Source organism: Haliotis rubra, unplaced genomic scaffold, assembly GCF_003918875.1.
Source record: "Haliotis rubra isolate DU_JTF1 unplaced genomic scaffold, ASM391887v1 Scf1352, whole genome shotgun sequence".
Lineage (NCBI taxonomy): Eukaryota > Metazoa > Mollusca > Gastropoda > Lepetellida > Haliotidae > Haliotis > Haliotis rubra.
In genome coordinates, this window is record NW_025765284.1 from 92,156 (window position 1) to 110,313 (window position 18,158).

The 18,158-nt window shown below is 39.1% G+C and overlaps 2 protein-coding genes across 2 annotated transcripts; both read left to right on the top strand.

Moving 5' to 3' along the window:
• Positions 1-331: 331 nt before the first annotated feature.
• Positions 332-2,271, top strand: LOC124267988 (sodium- and chloride-dependent creatine transporter 1-like). Its single transcript, XM_046702991.1, has 3 exons — positions 332-446; positions 859-990; positions 2,018-2,271. Exons 1-3 carry the CDS (start codon positions 332-334, stop codon positions 2,269-2,271), a joined length of 501 nt encoding a protein of 166 aa, XP_046558947.1.
• Positions 2,272-4,317: 2,046 nt separating this feature from the next.
• Positions 4,318-17,293, top strand: LOC124267991 (sodium- and chloride-dependent neutral and basic amino acid transporter B(0+)-like). The gene is made up of 8 exons (XM_046702994.1): positions 4,318-4,365; positions 9,456-9,580; positions 10,009-10,121; positions 11,549-11,677; positions 12,186-12,285; positions 14,545-14,645; positions 15,171-15,341; positions 16,896-17,293. The coding sequence occupies exons 1-8, from the start codon at positions 4,328-4,330 to the stop codon at positions 17,004-17,006; spliced, it is 888 nt and encodes a 295-aa protein (XP_046558950.1). The 5' UTR covers positions 4,318-4,327; the 3' UTR covers positions 17,007-17,293.
• The last annotated feature ends 865 nt before the right edge of the window (positions 17,294-18,158 follow it).

Sequence of the window (18,158 nt, forward strand, 5' to 3'; positions counted from 1 at the left end):
CTCTATTCAAATTAATGATTCCGACTATATCATGAGCACGCTGTTTTCAAAATTAACACAGAACTGTTGTGTTATCACAAGACTTGCCACAGACCCAAAATATGCAAAAACAAGACACCTGAAAAACACCGAAACATTTGTTCAAAATGCGTCAGACGTGAGGTATGTTATGGAAATATGTTATTGTCCGGCATAAAACATTTTCAGCATGAAACATGAATATATGGTAAAACAGATCACACTGAACCTGATATATCCATCTCCTATCTAACCATTTTCTGCATACCCTTTTCACGAATTAGACTTATTCTCTAATAGTATGGGAACAACGATGACTCGCGAACAGTGGCACAATCAGTTGGACTACATCATCTCTCTACTTGGATACAGTGTTGGAGCGGGCTCGTTAATCAAGTTTCCTTTCTACTGCATGCGCAATGGCGGAGGTAGGTCTCATTAAATATTACTTTAGGGAATATTCCACTCCAAAACTAACTTTTCACCATTGACTCTTAAAACATGTTACGTTTCATGTTCATATTAAAAAATATATCTTTATTCAACAAAGAGAGCCACAAAATATATCAGTTAGACGGTCTTCAGTCTTCCTATGGAAGTGGTCATGTTTCGGTCTTGTGAAAATACGAGAGCTTGAAACGACGTAATATAACACACCTCAAAAAGTGCAAAATTAAACGTCAATGACGTTTCTAATGTTTCCACCATAAATGTAGGTGCCATACAGTGCCAAAACACTTCAGGAAGATTAAAAGTTCTGCAAGAGAAAGTCTAATACCAATTGCATCATATTACAGCAGATCTGCTCAAAAGTTTAGCTGTGTTTGTTTTGCTTGTTAGGGGCGTTTCTGATTGTCTATATTATCTTCACGCTCGTTGGAGCCATTCCCATCGTGTTCTTGGAGATGACCATTGGACAGTACAGTCAGAGCGGAGCAATCAACGTCTGGAACATGTGTCCTCTTTTGAAAGGTAAGACTGTCAATGATATGAAAGGTGTGAACCAGCGTGGTTGTTAGTGTAACAGACAACTATAACCGACTTCTATCTCCTATCAAAGGAATTTCAACAAGACAACAGGTGAATGATTCGTATGCATCAAAACAGATCCCATTGGGAACGCGGTCTTATTGCACGTTTCCTTACCTACGTGGCCTATCCTTATTTTCAACACGGATGTTATCTGTGAGCATTTCATAGCATTTCACATACATCTTTCCCTGTAAATGTAAAATTATTCTGAACCTCTGAAGTTTAAACTGTACATATGGCCACGTTGTTTAGTAACAAATGTGTCATGGCTAGTGGAGTGAATATAAATTGTTTATTTGCGATTGTAGAAATGCTTTGACAGATTTTAACTTTCTACGTTTTTATATTGCAAAAGCAAATATTTTGTGTTTTACAAAAATGTGTTTAACATCAATCACACGGCACTACAAGCAAATATTCCTACCTTCCCCTTATGGCAGATCCTGTCGATAGGGCAGGTAATACTAGATTGGTTGTGTCGCTGTGTGCATGTTGTTACAAGTTAAGTCCCAACTTGAAACTGGAAATCAGACTGTAAAAGAACGCAATGTGAAACAAACAAACAACACAGAAATGTGATTCAGTTAACAATTGTACTATGAAATGAACTAAGTTTACAAATCACTTCAAAGAAATTACAACGGTAGCATTATGTAAGATCAGTAATTATGGTGATACCAGTCTAGGTACATATAGCAGGAGAGGCAACAGGACTGTGCAGAAAACTTCTGGCCTGCGTTTTGAAGTGGAACTTTCCAAAATATTCTGGATAGGAATGTTCTTGAAAGGCTAATGTGGTTGTAGTACCTCGAAGTATCTTTTAGAATTCTCAGCCTAAATCTAGAATACCACTGATCCCTACTGAATGTCAACATATACTGTTTAATGCACTTGAATCACTGTTACACAATTAAAAAACACTGCCAAAGTTTCACGTGTAGTGATAGGTGGCCTTCCGTCGTTTCAGGTATAGGCGTCGGGTGTGCAATTGTCGGATGGTTTTTCTGCAGTTACTACAACATCGGTTTTGTATGGTTTATGTATTACTTCTACAACTCGTTTTTCGACAAATTACCCTGGGACAACTGTGATAATGCATGGAACACTCCCACCTGCATTTCAAACCGAATTCATTTCACGAATGGAACAGGTGCGCATTCGAACATTACTGACCAGGTCAATGCATCAGGGATGACAGCCGCCGAGGAATTCTGGAAGTAAGTCACAGCAGATCAACCATCTGGCTTTATGTCTTTATCATGTTTAGTGACGGATATTGAATACCCCCTATATGCCATCATGAATGAAGACTTGCTGGGTGGACTTTTCTGAAAGCACCAGTTCGGCAGTCCAGATACCACGTCCATTCTTGTTGTCAGTTACTCGTGTGCTGATTAAGAACTTGAAGAATGAGGACAATTTTTATGGACATCCGACCTTTATTCTGTATATGCGAGAATATATGTCGAAACGTCGCGTATACAGAATAAAGAAGTTGTATATCCATAAACATTGTCCTCATCTCCTCAACTTCTAAAATGCCAATCAAAGAAGTGATTAAGAACTTGACTGTAAGGGAGTGAGATTGTTTACAATTTGTCACATTTTGAGTGTTTATCACGAAAAGTAAAACAACATCAAGAGAACTGAAGACTTGATTTAAACATCTGTCACATATCTTATCACAGGCTTTGACTTTAGGACAAGTATAGGATACTGGAAATATGTTCTTTTAATAGAAGATGTGAATTGACTGTGACATTGAGCGGTTCTCCTTCATCAGAATCAATGTTCTTGGAGCGACGGATGGTCTTGAAAATCTGGGAAGCATAAGATGGCATCTAGCTGGATGTTTGGCCGTCACCTATGTCATTCTATTCTTGTGGATATTCCAGGGAATAAAGGTGTCAGGAAAGGTAATTTAAAGAACATAATCAACCCCAAACAGAGGACAATTTAATACCGGTGAAGACACGGGTTAGAATTGGTCTTCAGCAACCCATACTTGTCATAAAAGGCAAATATCGGGATCAAGTGGTCAGGTTGGCTGACTTGGTTGACACATATCCCAATTGCGTAGATCGATGGTCATGCTGTTGATCACTGGATTGTCTGGTCCATTATTTACAGACCGCCGCCATATAGCTGGAATATTGCTTAGTGCAGCTTTAAACAACAAACAACAAGAAGATAAAATATCTGTTACTGAGACTGAGGCTTACACAATATGTTGAGCGAAGGGACTTTGCAGTGCGGTGCGGGTTTTATGACTTATGCAAGGTTTGCTGGGAAATAATCTGCATATGTCATCACCGGAACAATACCACTAGGTCCATAGCATTGTGAATTGTCAGCTGCGTTTAAATTCCCATTCTTAATTTGGCACAGCGTGATACCTTAAAAGAAAATGCTGAAAGAGGCAAATCACACACATCCATCATCTAATGAAGAAGAACGATCGCTCACTAAAGGCAAGATTTCATAATATTTGTTCGTGCCCTGCGTCAATATGTCCTATGTTTCAACACGGTTTGTTTCTCATGCAAGGAGGAGGGATAATATTTCTATAACACCTGCGAATTCCTTCACTGAGATTTAATTTTTCAGCTTGTGTACGTCACCGTTGCTGTTCCTTTCATCCTCGTAACCGTCTTCCTCATCCGGGGATGTCTACTTCCGGGTTCCTTAGAAGGAATGTATTATTACATCTTTCCAAAGTTTGAGAAACTTACAGACCCCTATGTAAGCCTTGACCTGAGACGTGCCCAAGCATTTTTTTGTTTTAACTCAAACTGTGCCATCCTGGACAAGATATATCAATTAATAGTTGAAAGCCAGTTTTGGAATCTTATTTATACTCGCTACGTAATACATCGGGCATTTTTTAAAACTGAGGTTGAATGATTCATTGAGCAAAAAATCCACCGAACACATCGTCTAAATGATAGCCGACGAAGTCAGCTGATGGTATGCTTGTCATAATTATCTAACATGATTGTAGTGGATTGAAACTGTACGAGGTCCATAGTCTTGATATGTTAATGACACTTCTTAAGTTTTGTCATGGACTAGTCTAGTCACGTAATCGAAACTAGATGCAGTAGGGGATCCGTGCTGGTTGCGATCATATTGGATAAGAATGATCCAGTTGAATACAAGAAATGGAGGAAAATAAGCATTAGTCATAGCACTGACTACTTTATCGTTGTAGATGTGGGTTCAATCCTGCAGCTTCTCCCTGTATACAATAGGTATTGGCATGGGATGCATCATCACTATGTCTGGACACAACAGGCTGAAGAACAACTGTTTCAGGTATTTTCTATTCGCTCGAGGTGTTTTTGTCCCCTATTCAGTATCTACCTTTTACGTTGAGTATTGGCTGGCTCTATCAAGTTAATCATATCCTTTACGGCGTTCAAAGCTTGGTAAGTTGACTAAATATCATCTCGTTAAAAATCGTCAACCGATATCGGGATAAAATCGACAAAGTCAATACTCCTTACGTTTTAGTTAAAACATTGTTTCAAAGTGAGTGAGATATTGAATTGGGTTTTATGTCCCATATGCCCCAGGCGATTAGGTGCCCGACTCTGAGGGTGTGGGTTCGAATCCCGGATGGGACTGAACCCAACGAAAAAGTACTAGAATCTGTACTTTACTAAGAACGTGTAATCCATAATATAACAAATATACCAGGCAGCAAAAGAAACACCAGTTTGGAATTTTCCGTCGCAGAAACGGATTACTGTAATGTTTTGATTGTATATTTTTGACAACATCTCCAACTTTACCTGAGCAAAGACATTCATTCCCAAACTCAGAATGGAACCCAGGAAATGATCTCGGAGATGGTACGGTGTTCTCCATGTTTTTCATGCAACTCATGCTGCACGTGCTGTTCACAAGGACCAGCCCTATGAAATGCACCCCCAAACCTGGTTGAAACATTAACATTACAACGTCAGCAGGATGCCGCGACTCAAGACAGCTCAGAGGAACCAGGCGCTAGGAAGACTAGAAGCTGGCCACACTGCACAAGCCGTTGCCAATCACTTCCAGGTCAACGTTCGGACCATCTGCAGGCTGCAGCAACGTTTCCGGGCCACCAACACCACAAATGATCGCCCCCGTACTGGCAGACCAAGGGTGACCACAAGACGAGAAGACCGCCATGTTGTGCGACAGCATGTACAGAATCCTTTCATGCAGACATCCGAAACAGCACGCCAGGCAGTGGGAACACACGGAAGACAAATCAGTACTGATACAGTACGCCGACGTCTTAACTGCGTGAACCTCCATTGCCGTAGACCTTACCGTGGACCTAACCTCACCCCTCGTCATCGGCCCAACAGTTTGCCCTACAACACCAAAATTGGCGATACAGAGATATGGAGAACTTTTCTGTTCACAGATGAGAGTCGGTACTGCGTATCAACTGCAGTTGGCAGAACAAAAATATGGCGACGAGGTGGCAAGCGTTACTCAGACCAGTGTGTTATGGAAAGAGACTCATTGGGAGGTGCAAGCATCATGGTATGGGGTGGAATAGGCCTGAACCAGAGAGTGGGTCCTGTGGTGTTCCAGAACCTTGGTCAAGGGAGAGGAGGTGGCATCACAGCGGTGCGCTACATCAACCAAGCTCTCAGACCCCACGCCATACCACATTTCGCACGTCACCGGACATTTTCCAGCATGATAACGCCCAGGCCCATACTGCCCAGGCCCTTACTGCCAGAGCTACTCGAGACTTCCTACAGCAGAACGGTAGCAACACTATGCAGTGGCCAGCCCTTAGTCCTGATTTAAACCCAATTGAACATCTTTAGGATGGAATTCAGAGGAGTCTGAATAATGTCATACCAAGGCCGAACACAGCCGATGTATTGCGCCAGGCCTTTCTCAGAGTGTGGTTCCAGGTGCCAGTGGCTTTCATCAATCGATTGGTGCACTCCATGCATAGAAGCTGTGCTGCAGTTATTGCCGCTCGTGGTGGTCACACTAGATACTGAAGTCAAGAGTCTGAATGAACTGCAAACGTTCACGTAATGTCTTGAAATTGTGCTGATTTATTCATTGATGTATCAAGATATTGTACACAAAAGGTGTTTTTGATCCGCTTATTATATCAATTTCTGTAATGATTTGATTACAGTGCCTATCTAATTTTGAATTCGTGCTGACCTTCTTTTTTTTTGCTGCTGAGTATATTACATTTGACCACCTACTCTATGGCATTGTGTAATCATGGGTTTTAGGCCGTTTGTAGCAATATTCCAGCAATATCACGGTAGAGATCCTCAGAAATTGGCTTCGCATATTGTAAGCATGTACCAATCGAACCCGGGCCGTTATCGTGAGCAAATGCGTTATCCACAAGGCTACCCCACCGCCCCAAATTGTTTTCAAAGAAAGATAATATGTACTATTGAAATGCCTTTTCTTTGTTGGTTGAATTGCATCCTGTGTCCCTGTGTATATTGCAAAGATAAGAAGTGTTAAAAAAAAGGAAGTAACCTTGTACCTAGCTTTGTAATATCTTTCTTGTAATTTTTCGCTTCACGGGGATTGAGAGAAACACAAAACGCAAAAGAACACCCTCTCGAACATCCCCAGACACATCATCTGTTTGGCGTGAAGGGTAACCAAACTGGTTATATAACATTCAGTACAGGATGTGTGTATATTTCAAAGCATTTACACAACTACTAACTGTTTAGCACATTAATATCAAATCTAGACAAAGTCAAAATTACTAGTACCAAGGCTAGACGTGCTTTTAAACAAAATAAGCGTCAGTCTTGGCGAAATTATGTTTCCCAAAAAAATTCACGTACACCTATGTCAAAGGTGTAGAACATGATCCAAAGAATAAAGGGCAAAGATTCCAAATCTACTGTTCATCATCTGAAGGATGGTGATAATCTATTAACTTATAAAGCTGAAATAGCAAATACAATTTGCGAAACTCTTGCCAAACATTCTTCATCATCAAATTATGTCCCTGAGTTTCAAAAACATCAGAAACAACAGGAGAAGGAAAAAAACCATTTTCACTACATGAACTACATACCGCCCTTGAGCAAGCTCATGATACAGCAACAGGGGCTGATGATATCCACTATCAGCTCCTGAAGCATTTGCCCGAATCATGTTTGGAAACGCTGCTAAATATATTTGATATGATATGGACCAGAGGGAATGTCCCAACTTCGTGGTGTAATGCCCTTGTCGTCTCTATTCCAAAGCCTGGCCGGGATCATACTGATCCATCTAATTACAGACGAATCTCTTTAACGAGTTGTGTCTGTATAACCAAGGAACGAATGGTTAACAATAGATTAACATGGTATCTTGAAACCAATAACCTTATAACAAATATTCAATGTGGTTTCATGAAAAATCGTAGTACCATTGATCATTTGGAACGTTTAGAATCCTTTGTCAAAAATGCAATAGTAAATAAACAACATGCAGTATCGATATTCTTCGACCTCGAGAAAGCATACGATACCACCTGGAAGTCATGGCATTTTGAAGGATTTACATGATTTTGGTTTAAGGTGTCGTTTACCTCTGTTATATCACAGTTTTTAAAAGACAGGCAATTTCAAGTCCGAGTGGGTTCAACCCTGTATGACCATTATAATCAGGATCAGGGTGTCCCTCAAGGCAGTATTTTGTCTGTAACATTGTTTAGTATTAAGATCAACAGTTTATCAAAGGTTTTAAATGATTCAATTGATGGATCACTTTTTGTTGATAATGTTAACAATTCTTTTCGCGGTAAAAATATGCATACTATTAAACGGCTACTGCAGTTGTGTTTAAACAAAATAAATAAATGGCGTCTTGAAAACGGCTTTAAATTTTCGAATATATCTCCTTCCCGTCTTCTTTCTTCTCCTTCTTGGCAATTAGTGAAGCCACAAGGTTGACCTTAAACTGACAAAGCATTAGAAATCAGAAACTAATGAATTACAATATAAACAAAAATATAATCAATTAAAAAGTACATATAATACATACAAATCCTTATTTACAGATGGGTCCAAGGATAGTGGCGCAGTTGCTTGTGCCACTGTCATTGGATCCAGAACAATATCTTCTCGATTACCAAATAACAGCTCAATATCCACAGCAGAAGCAAATGCAATACTAACAGCTCTTAAATATATTAATAGACATCCTAAATATAAACAATATATAATATAAATAACATAAAGACTCTCTTTCTTGCCTTCAGGCTATTAAAAATCTTTCTTTTAATTGAGATTTTTTAACTATATAAAGATCTTGCTACTGGCCTATACGACATCGTCTTTTATTGGTTACCCAGCCATGTTGGTGTTTCTGGGAAGACAATGGCTGATTTTGCTGCTAAGGCAGCACTCAACAAATCTGTGACGCCACTTCTTATTCCATTCTCTGATTATAAAGCTAGCATTAGAACTTACATCCGTGATCTGATGCAGAAGAAGTGGGAGACCCAAATAGGTATCAATAAATTACATGCAATAAAACCCTATATTGGTTACACCTACTTGGGTTGGTCCAGATTTGAAGAGGACATCATGCGACGATGTCGTATTGGCCACACAAGATATACACATGAATATTTGCATAAAGGTGATGATCCTCCGTTTTGTATCCCTTGTGATGAAAGAATCCACGTCAAGATTGTCCTGCTTGACTGTATTGATTTTTCCATCACAAGGGATAAATATTTCAATGTCAAAATATTGAAGGATCGTTTTAATAATGTTAATTACCATTTAATAATTGCAGTTTTAAAGGAAATAGAATTATTAGATAAATTTTGAATAATATGTTTTGTAAATAGGTAAATGGTATTTCAAACATGGTAGTATGAATTAGCAACTGGGATTGTTAGTGGCTGTACCCTCAAAGGGGGGTTAAAGTATCGTACACATTATTCTCCTCCTGAGAGGGTACGTAAGTCCCAAAACTTTCAATATTAAATCTAAGCTTACCGGATTTTTAAACGTAATATTTTTGTTCTTTTAAAATTCGGCTAAACTTTACCTACAATCACCAGCGGCTGAAGGGATGGTGTAAATCCAACCAGGGTCCATGCAGGTAGCAAAGGCACTGTAAGTCCCGATGGTCCCTAGTTTGGTGATCTGCCTTCAGTTGTTGCCTGTTTTTATATTGTATCGTCCTCTATAGTTAAAGTATTTTAGATTTAATTACTAGTTTTAAATACATCTATCTGTGATAGTCTTTTTGGTTTTACTGTCTTTTGTCGACAGATATTTTAAAATGATTACCTTGTTTTCATTGCTATATGGCTGTAATATTGCCGATGCGATGTAAAATTTTAACTCACTCACATTAATATCAATACTGTATTGTATGATTTCGACTTTTTTACCTTCTAGGGATGCAATACTAGTTTGCCTGATGGACTGTTTCGCCAGCATCTTTATCGGCTTTGCCTTCTTTGCCTGCGTAGGCCACGTTGCCTACTTACGTGGTGTAAAGGTAGATGCCTTCGAGTCATCGGGTAAGTCACCCAGGAAACTTTGTTCAACACGACACTCAGCAATAGGACAGTGGTCTGTTTCAAAAATCGAATCTGGGCCAGATAATGCAGTGATCAACATCAATAGTATTGATCTACACAATTTGGATACGATGACATGGGTGAACCTCTTACGACAAGCATGAGCTGCTGAGACCGATTCTCACCCGAAGCTTCACTGGTATCAGGAAAGTTAGTAAAGCATAACCCTGTGTGAATCCCAGGCTAGAACAGACCCACAACAACCTATTCATTAACTGTAAGTAAGAGATTCACATAATATTATCCATCCGTTTGCCTGGTTCGGATGCTGTTATGGTATAAGAACGATACATGTTTTTCAGAAATGTTTTTGCCTTACAGGCAATTGTACAATGCGCTTGGCTGGATATGGTGTTGTGTCTTTTCAGGATACAACCTTGCATTTATAGTATACCCCGATGTCCTTTCTTCCCTCCCGATGCCCCAGTTGTGGTCTGTGTTGACGTTTGTCACAATGATGACACTGGCTATAGATTCTATGGTACGTTTAGAGTGAGTTATTCATATACACTGGCTATAGACTCTACGGTAAGTTTAAAGTTAATGAGTTTGTCACAATGATGACACTGGCTATAGATTCTACGGTAAGTTTAAAGTGAATTAGTTTGTCTCAATGATGGCACTAGCTATAGATTCTACGGTAAGTTTGGAGTGAATGAGTTTGTCTCAATGATGACACTGGCTATAGATTCTACGGTAAGTTTAAAGTGAATTAGTTTGTCTCAATGATGACACTGACTATAGATTCTATGGTAAGTTTAGAGTGCATGAGTTTGTCTCAATGATGACGCTGGCTATAGATTCTACGGTAAGTTTAGAGTGAATGAGTTTGTCTCAATGATGACACTGGCTATAGATTCTACGGTAAGTTTAGAGTGCATGAGTTTGTCCCAATGATGACACTGGCTATAGATTCAACGGTAAGTTTAAAGTGAATGAGTTTGTCTAAATGATAACACTGGCCATAGATTCTATGGTAAGTTTAGAGTGAATGAGTTTGTCCCAATGATGACGCTGGCTATAGATTCTATGGTAAGTTTAACGTGAATGAGTTTGTCTCAATGATGACGCTGGCTATACATGCTATGGTAAGTTTAAAGTGAATGTGTTTGTCTCAATGATGACACTGGCTATAGATTCAACGGTATTTTTAAAGTGAATGAGTTTGTCTCAATTATAACACGGGCTATAGATTCAACGGTAAGGTTAAAGTGAATGAGTTTGTCTCAATGATGACACTGGCTATAGATTCAACGGTAAGTTTAAAGTGAAAGAGTTTGTCTCAATGGTAACACTGGCTATATATTCTATGGTAAGTTTAGAGTGAATGAGTTTGTCTCAATTATAACACTGGCTATAGATTCAACGGTAAGTTTAGAGTGAATGAGTTTGTCTCAATGATGACGCTGGCCATAGATTCTATGGTAAGTTTAGAGTGAATGAGTGTGTCACACTTATACCACAGGCTATTGACTATAAGGTAAGTGTGGAGTGACGCCATTGGCTACGAAATATCTCCCAGGGCTAGTGGATTGAGTATCTACACGACCAGAGAAAGTTCTGTGATTCTAATAATCTTGACACGATTTCATTTGTTTTGGTTATAATTGGAACTCCTTTGGTCCAATTGTGGTTGTTGGTATTCTAATAGCATTACATGTAACATTGATTTTTCTGAACAGAATATTTTATTATTTGAAATTGCTAGTCTTTAGATTCAAAAAGCGATAACGTGCTAATGTTTAACTCTTCTCGTCCCTATATGACAGACATAATGCTGACGGGATGTTAATTTTAACTCACTTACTCAATGTATAAAGACCTCAAAGTTATTATTTACCCTTACGTAAAAAGGTTTTATTTGTCGATCATTCTGTGATGTGGTCTATCCTATTTACCTCTTCTTAGGTCCCAAGCATCGAACTGATCGTAGCTGCGATAGAGGACCTGCTTCCCCAACTCACAAAGCGACACTGGCTGGTTAACGCTGCAGTAATCCTTAGTCTGCTGCTGTTCAGTCTAATTTATGTGTCCCAAGTAAGTTTAACTCCCCAATTGCTCATGACACCAGTAACAGGACTGATAAGACCAGATTCGATTATTCACTAACGTCGTATGATTGGTCTCTTGCCTGGGGCTGCGTTACGCATCTTTCAACACTTAATTACATAGAATGAGTGAGTTTAGTTTGGCGCCGCTTTTAGCAATATGCCAGCAATATCACGGCGGGGACACCAGAAATGGGCTTCACACATTGTACCCATGTGGGGATTCGAACCCGGGTCTTCGTGCGGATGCTTTAACCACAAGGCTACCCTACCGCCCCAAATTACATCGCATTTTCATGGATCGTGCATTCATTTCTACCGGTAAAACAGAACATACTAATCAAACTCGCAAAGACAAAGTTTCAGCACTGATTGACTGATTCATTCATATGATTTTACCTCTGATAAGCCTCTGATATATATGATTCAGACAGATTGCGCGTATATCATTTATTTCACCCTTTTAACATGTGACTCAATGCTAATGTGTATTTTAGGGTGGTATATATGCAGTGACGCTGGTGGACTGGTACGCATACTTTCCTTCTATCGCCATGTTCGCCATGTTGGAGTGCATTGTAGTTGGCTGGTGCTATGGTAAGAATTTCATTACAATCACCAGTGGCTGAAGGAATGGTGTAAAACCAGCTGGGGTCCATGCAGGTAGTAAGTCCCCATTGTCCCTAGTATGGTGATCTAACTTCAGCTGCTGGTGATCTATAATCTGCTTTTATATTGTAATGTCCTAAATAGTATAAACTTTGAAGGCACATGCTAGTTTTAAATCTCTAACTGTGATATTCTAGTTCTTTTACTCTCCTTCGCAGACAGATTTTAAGATATAACACGATAAAATATTGAACATGGCCTAATTAGGTCACGATATGGCTGAAATATTGCCAAAGTGACTATAAATTTTAACTCACTCATTCACTATGGTAAGACTTTAGCATTATTCTGCCATTCTCGGATTGAAATGGTAAGTGAGTTGGAAGCTAAAAGATAACACTCAAGATGAATTATGTATGACACACATGTAAATAATTTGCTTCACGATACAAACTCACAGACACAGACAAACATCTGATTACTGTTGTTGATATGAAGTTATTATCTCTGTTCCGGTGGAGTATGTCGTTAGGTACTACGGCGCATCTATATTCATTACTTTTTACGCAGAGTGTCCATAATTGTTTCTGGTGTACATGACATGGACCAAGGTATGTATGTACGAGGTCGGCAATACTAGCAAGGGGGTTACTTCCTGGGATAATTCCCTCCCGGGCGTTGGCAATACATGCGTCCATTAGCGTCGCCAGAATCCTATCAACGTAAGTTATAATATAAAAGTAATGTCATCTGCATTTGTCTGTGAGAACAATACATGACATGCTGGACATCCTCATTGATATATACAATGTACATTCAACACCTACGTAACGTTTCTGAGTAAAACATTCAGACAAGAAGTAGGCATCCCACGGGCTCAACCCGGACTCCCCACCTTGCGGATCTGTTACTTCATGCATATTCTTTCTTCATATGGCAAAATCAAAATATTATATGTCCAAGATGTTTAACTTAAGGTTCAGGTGTACCACAAATGATTCAACATCCTTCAAATTACCAGTTCCCTTCCACTGGTTAACTTGCCTGAATTAGAAATACAGGAAACCGCATCATATGTTACATGTTCAGATATATGCATAAAGATTCAAAGTGACAACAAACTCTCCACAAAACTGTATGAAAAAACAATATTTGAGGTTTGAGGTTTAGAGGTTGGTATTTAGATTTGACGCATAACAGACAGAAATGTTGCCCGATGTATTTCCCTATTTTGCCTTCTATTACACGTTCACTACTTTTTTAACAACTGACTAGCATTTCCCTGTGCCACCGGTGCATTCGTTCTCCTTTTTAACGAACACCTGACATTTTCACTGTTTGGTAGTGATGCATAAACACTAGGGCTGTAATGATTCATCGAACTATCATGGATTGCAATTGTTGAGTCTCCGAAAGCAATTAATCGATGGGAGAAACGAAAAACTATCGATGCATCGATAGCATGTGTGACTATTGATAGTTTAGTAATTGACTTCCGTTGGTAAATGATCAGCGCAAAATACAGGAAGCACCAGGTTCGTTCACTTTGATTTACAGTTATCCGCCCCATTTCCTCTTAAATAATCTTGATCTGGATTTCAAGTTTCTTCTCAGTTATTAAAAGAGACTGACACTACTTCAGCTTCATTTATTTCATATAAACTATACATTCATTTGGGAAATGACTTGAAATGAGACACTTCAGGGAGAAAAACAAACTATTCCAATAGTTGGTAGCAATACACTATCGCAAAAGTATGTTGCAATGGACTATCGCTATCGCAATAGTGAGTGAGTGAGTTAAGATTTACAGTCACATCGGCAATATTTCAGCCATATCGTGACTAAAACAAGTTTAGAATTCACAATAAAAACATGTAAATCATAAAAACCTGTCATCGAAGGACAGTAAAACCAACTAGAATATCCCAGTATCAAGACATAAAACTAGCATCTCCCTCTAAAATTGGATTTCAAATAAGGACAATACAATATAAAAATTGGCTAAAGGTCGCCAACAACTGAAGGTAGATTGAGTGAGTGAGTTGCTATCGCAATAGTTGTTTCCCCCTCAATAGTCACCCCTAATAAACACATGCTCGTGATATAGTCGGAAATGTACAAACAAATGTGTTTTTACCAGAGACTTCTTATGGAAGTGGAAAGGGTTTGTCGTTTCTGTTCTTATAACCTTTTTTTCCATAAACTATTGTTGAGAGCTGTGTGACATCCCCCTCTCACTTCCAGGAACTGAGAGGCTGCAGGAAGACATCACCAGCATGTGGGGACAAAGACTCACAAGGTTTATGGTCATCAGTATCAAGTTCGTGTGTCCTTTACTTCTGTTTGTAAGTTAGATTTTGCAATGTTTTTTTCTTCTACATCTTAGACTTTGAGTCACACACGATATATACTGGACAAAAATAGTTAGGTATATATGCAAATTTTGAAATTATGAATAAAAATCTAATTATTCATTGACACGCTGATAAAATATAAATCATAAAAATACCAATATCCCTAACTTATTTTGCCCAGTATATGTGTTCACACACCACTTGTGTATCTAAAAAATATGTTTCGAAAACACGGCTATCATTTCACAATGAATAAAATTGTGTTGCATATGCAAGGTAAATTGTCATAACTTCTTATAGTATTTGAATTCATCCTCATGATTCACCATTTGCTCATGATGTTTGTCACTGGATTGTCTGGTCCAGGCTCGATTATTTACAGACCGCCGCCATATAACTGGAATATTGCTGAGTGCGGCGTAAAACTAAACTCACCCACTCTTGTATGAAGTGACTGTTATTGAAATCAATAACCTTCGACTGAAATCCTACAACGTCCTCTGTTTCGTAACCCAGGTGGTGTTCTGCTACTCTCTGTATTCCTACCGGCCACCCAAGTACGGGGACTACATCTATCCCACCTGGGCAACAATTGTGGGCTGGCTCATATCTTTGGCTTCACTCCTACCTCTACCCGTCGTCTTCATCTGGACCATCGTTAACAGACATGAAACAACGCTTAAACAGGTAAAGGACGACTATATCTGTGAAGACACATCCGATTTCACATGTGTATATGAGGGCTGGCAGAAACGTTCTGGGTCTGATAATGATACTGCACACTAACACGTTGACATTTATGTTGAGCTGTATGTCCAATGCTTACCGGCTGTAGTGAAACCAAGTAGATAGTTGGCATACAGGCAGCATATCTCTGTTGGGTAGTCTGGTTTGATTAAAATGGACTCTATTTGACACCGTGCTTTCTGGGGTATCTCTAACTGAAAGGGTTTTTTCCATCACTAGGGATAAGTATTTCAATGTCAAAACAGTAAGCAGTGGATGAAATAAGCCAAAAACCCAGCCAGACATCAGGGCTGGTAACTTCAAAATGTTACCAGCCCAAAATGGATTTAACCAGACCAAATATGGTGAATTTACTCAGATATATGGAACATCTACAATTTTTACCAGACCATCGGGCTGGCTAGCTGTAAATTTAGACCGTCCGTCAGAAATCTAGACCGTCTCGGTCTGTCGGACGGGTCTTATTTCAAACACTGCAGTAAGGGATCTTTTTAACTACAATTATCATTTACTTATTTCATTTTTAAAAGAAATAGAATTGTTACGTAATTTTTTATCAATGATTTGTAAAATATAATAGATACATATTTTATTATTGGCAGTTTGATTAGCAGCTGAGATTGTTAGTAGCTGTATCCTTACAGGGGGCTGAAGTATTGTAAAATTATTGTCCCCCTATGGGGGTACTTAAGACCTAAAACATTCAAGGTAAAATATACTTACAGAATTTTAAAAACGCTGTATTTTTGTGTTTATAAGTTATGGCTAAATGTAACTGCAATCAACAACGGCTGATGGGATGATATAAATCCGTCTGGTGTCCATGCAGGTAGCCAAAGTACTATAAGTTCCCATGGTCTCCAGTATGGTGATCTTCCTTCAGTTGCTGGTGTGCTATTGCCCGTTTCTATATTGTATTGTCTTGCATTATAGCATAAGGTTTTATTTACATGCTAGTTTTATATCCATTATCTGATACACTCGTAGTTTTACTGTTCATCGTAAACAGTTTTATAGCTTCCAATAATATTGATCTTTACTGATAATTAATTGTTCTCGTCACGATATGACTGAAATATTGGCGATATGACGAAAAATATTGACTCGCACACTAACTGAAAGGGTGAACTGAGACAGGCATCTAGGCACTCCAGTTTAGTGGACCAAGTGTGAGAACGTCAGAGGGGATTATTCTGAGAAGTAAAAAGCGGCCAACTCGATGAATAATATGGTTGTGTTGTATTGGAAAACCAGTTTAAGTTCACAAGGGATAGTCCAATATTCAGTGCCTCCAAACTACATGAAGGTGTCTAGTGTCAAGTGGATGAGCCTTTCATCATGACCTTTAAGTACACCTCCGTTAGGAGAAAACATCCCTGACATAATTTCATGCTTTCAATTGTTGAAGTAAACTACTGATTGCAATTACCATGGTGGTAATGTAGACACATACTAGTTTGCCGTTTGTAATCTGTGCAATATGAAATATTTCAGAAACTAAAGAAATCTCTGGAGCCCAATGAAGACTGGGGTCTCACAGCCCGACAGGAGTGTTCCAGTGGAGTCTTACAACCAATGGTAGATGTCGAATTAACACCCGTCTAATCAGGAGACATGCATGTGATTTGGTGACAACTTACAGAACATCACAAATGAATTGAGAAGTGTGAAAATGTTCCTGAACATGATTGGTGCCATGACAATTGCCACAACATTACTGATGCCTGTATGTTCTACCAGAACCTTACTTGTTAATGAGGAATGAATGTTCCCTCCTAAGTGTGAATGAGTTTAGTTTTACGCCGCACTCAGCAATATTCCAGCTATATGGCGGCGGTCTGTAAATAATCGAGTCTGGACCAGACAATCCAGTGATCAACAGCATGAGCATCGATCTGCACAACTGGGAACCAATGACAAGTGTCAACCAAGCCATTAAGCCTGACCACCCGATCCCATTAATCGCTTCTTACGACATTCATGGGTTACTGAAGATCAATATTCTAACCCGGACCTTCACTGGCCTCCCTCCTTAGAACACTCAGGATGGGCTCCAGAGTTAGAGATCTAGAATGAGTTACACGTGTATCAAGGCTTGAAGAGTTGGCCATACGAAGTAGTTAAGCCCACGAACATGGTGCTCACAAAACTAAAAAGCATATAGACTCACATGAACTTCTATTTGGTCATCAACTTCCACAAATATTAAATAACCGGAAACTAGTAACTGTTCTTCATGTACCATTGTGTAAGTCATGTTATTGGATATGCCACATTTAGATACTGGATCGTGTTTTATCATATTCCCGCATAAAGCCCATAACTGGTGATACCTTTATTATAACATGCTGGTATTCATCCAAATCTGTGATACTCTGACGGTTTACTGTCATTTGACAGGTTTTTATGATGCAGATTTGTTTAGGTTTAATATATAGATTGTTCTCGTCACGGCTGAAATATTGCCGTTGTGGCGTTAAATATTAACTCACTCACTCACTCCATAGCTGGTGACATGAAAAAGAGCAACACGCCCCAAAACAAGGAAAGTGTAACAACTCAATTTGCAAAGTCCATATCCTGCTGTGTCCACAATTTGCGTTGATACAGGTGACCATTACGTTGCATACAGATCTCAAAAAGCTTTGAGATGTTGTTCCAAAGTCAAACAAAGATTGGTTCAAACATACTAATTGTGTTCCTGTTGAAGGTGTCCAATCCCATCTCGGCCTTGTTCATGATCGTTCGTCACCACTC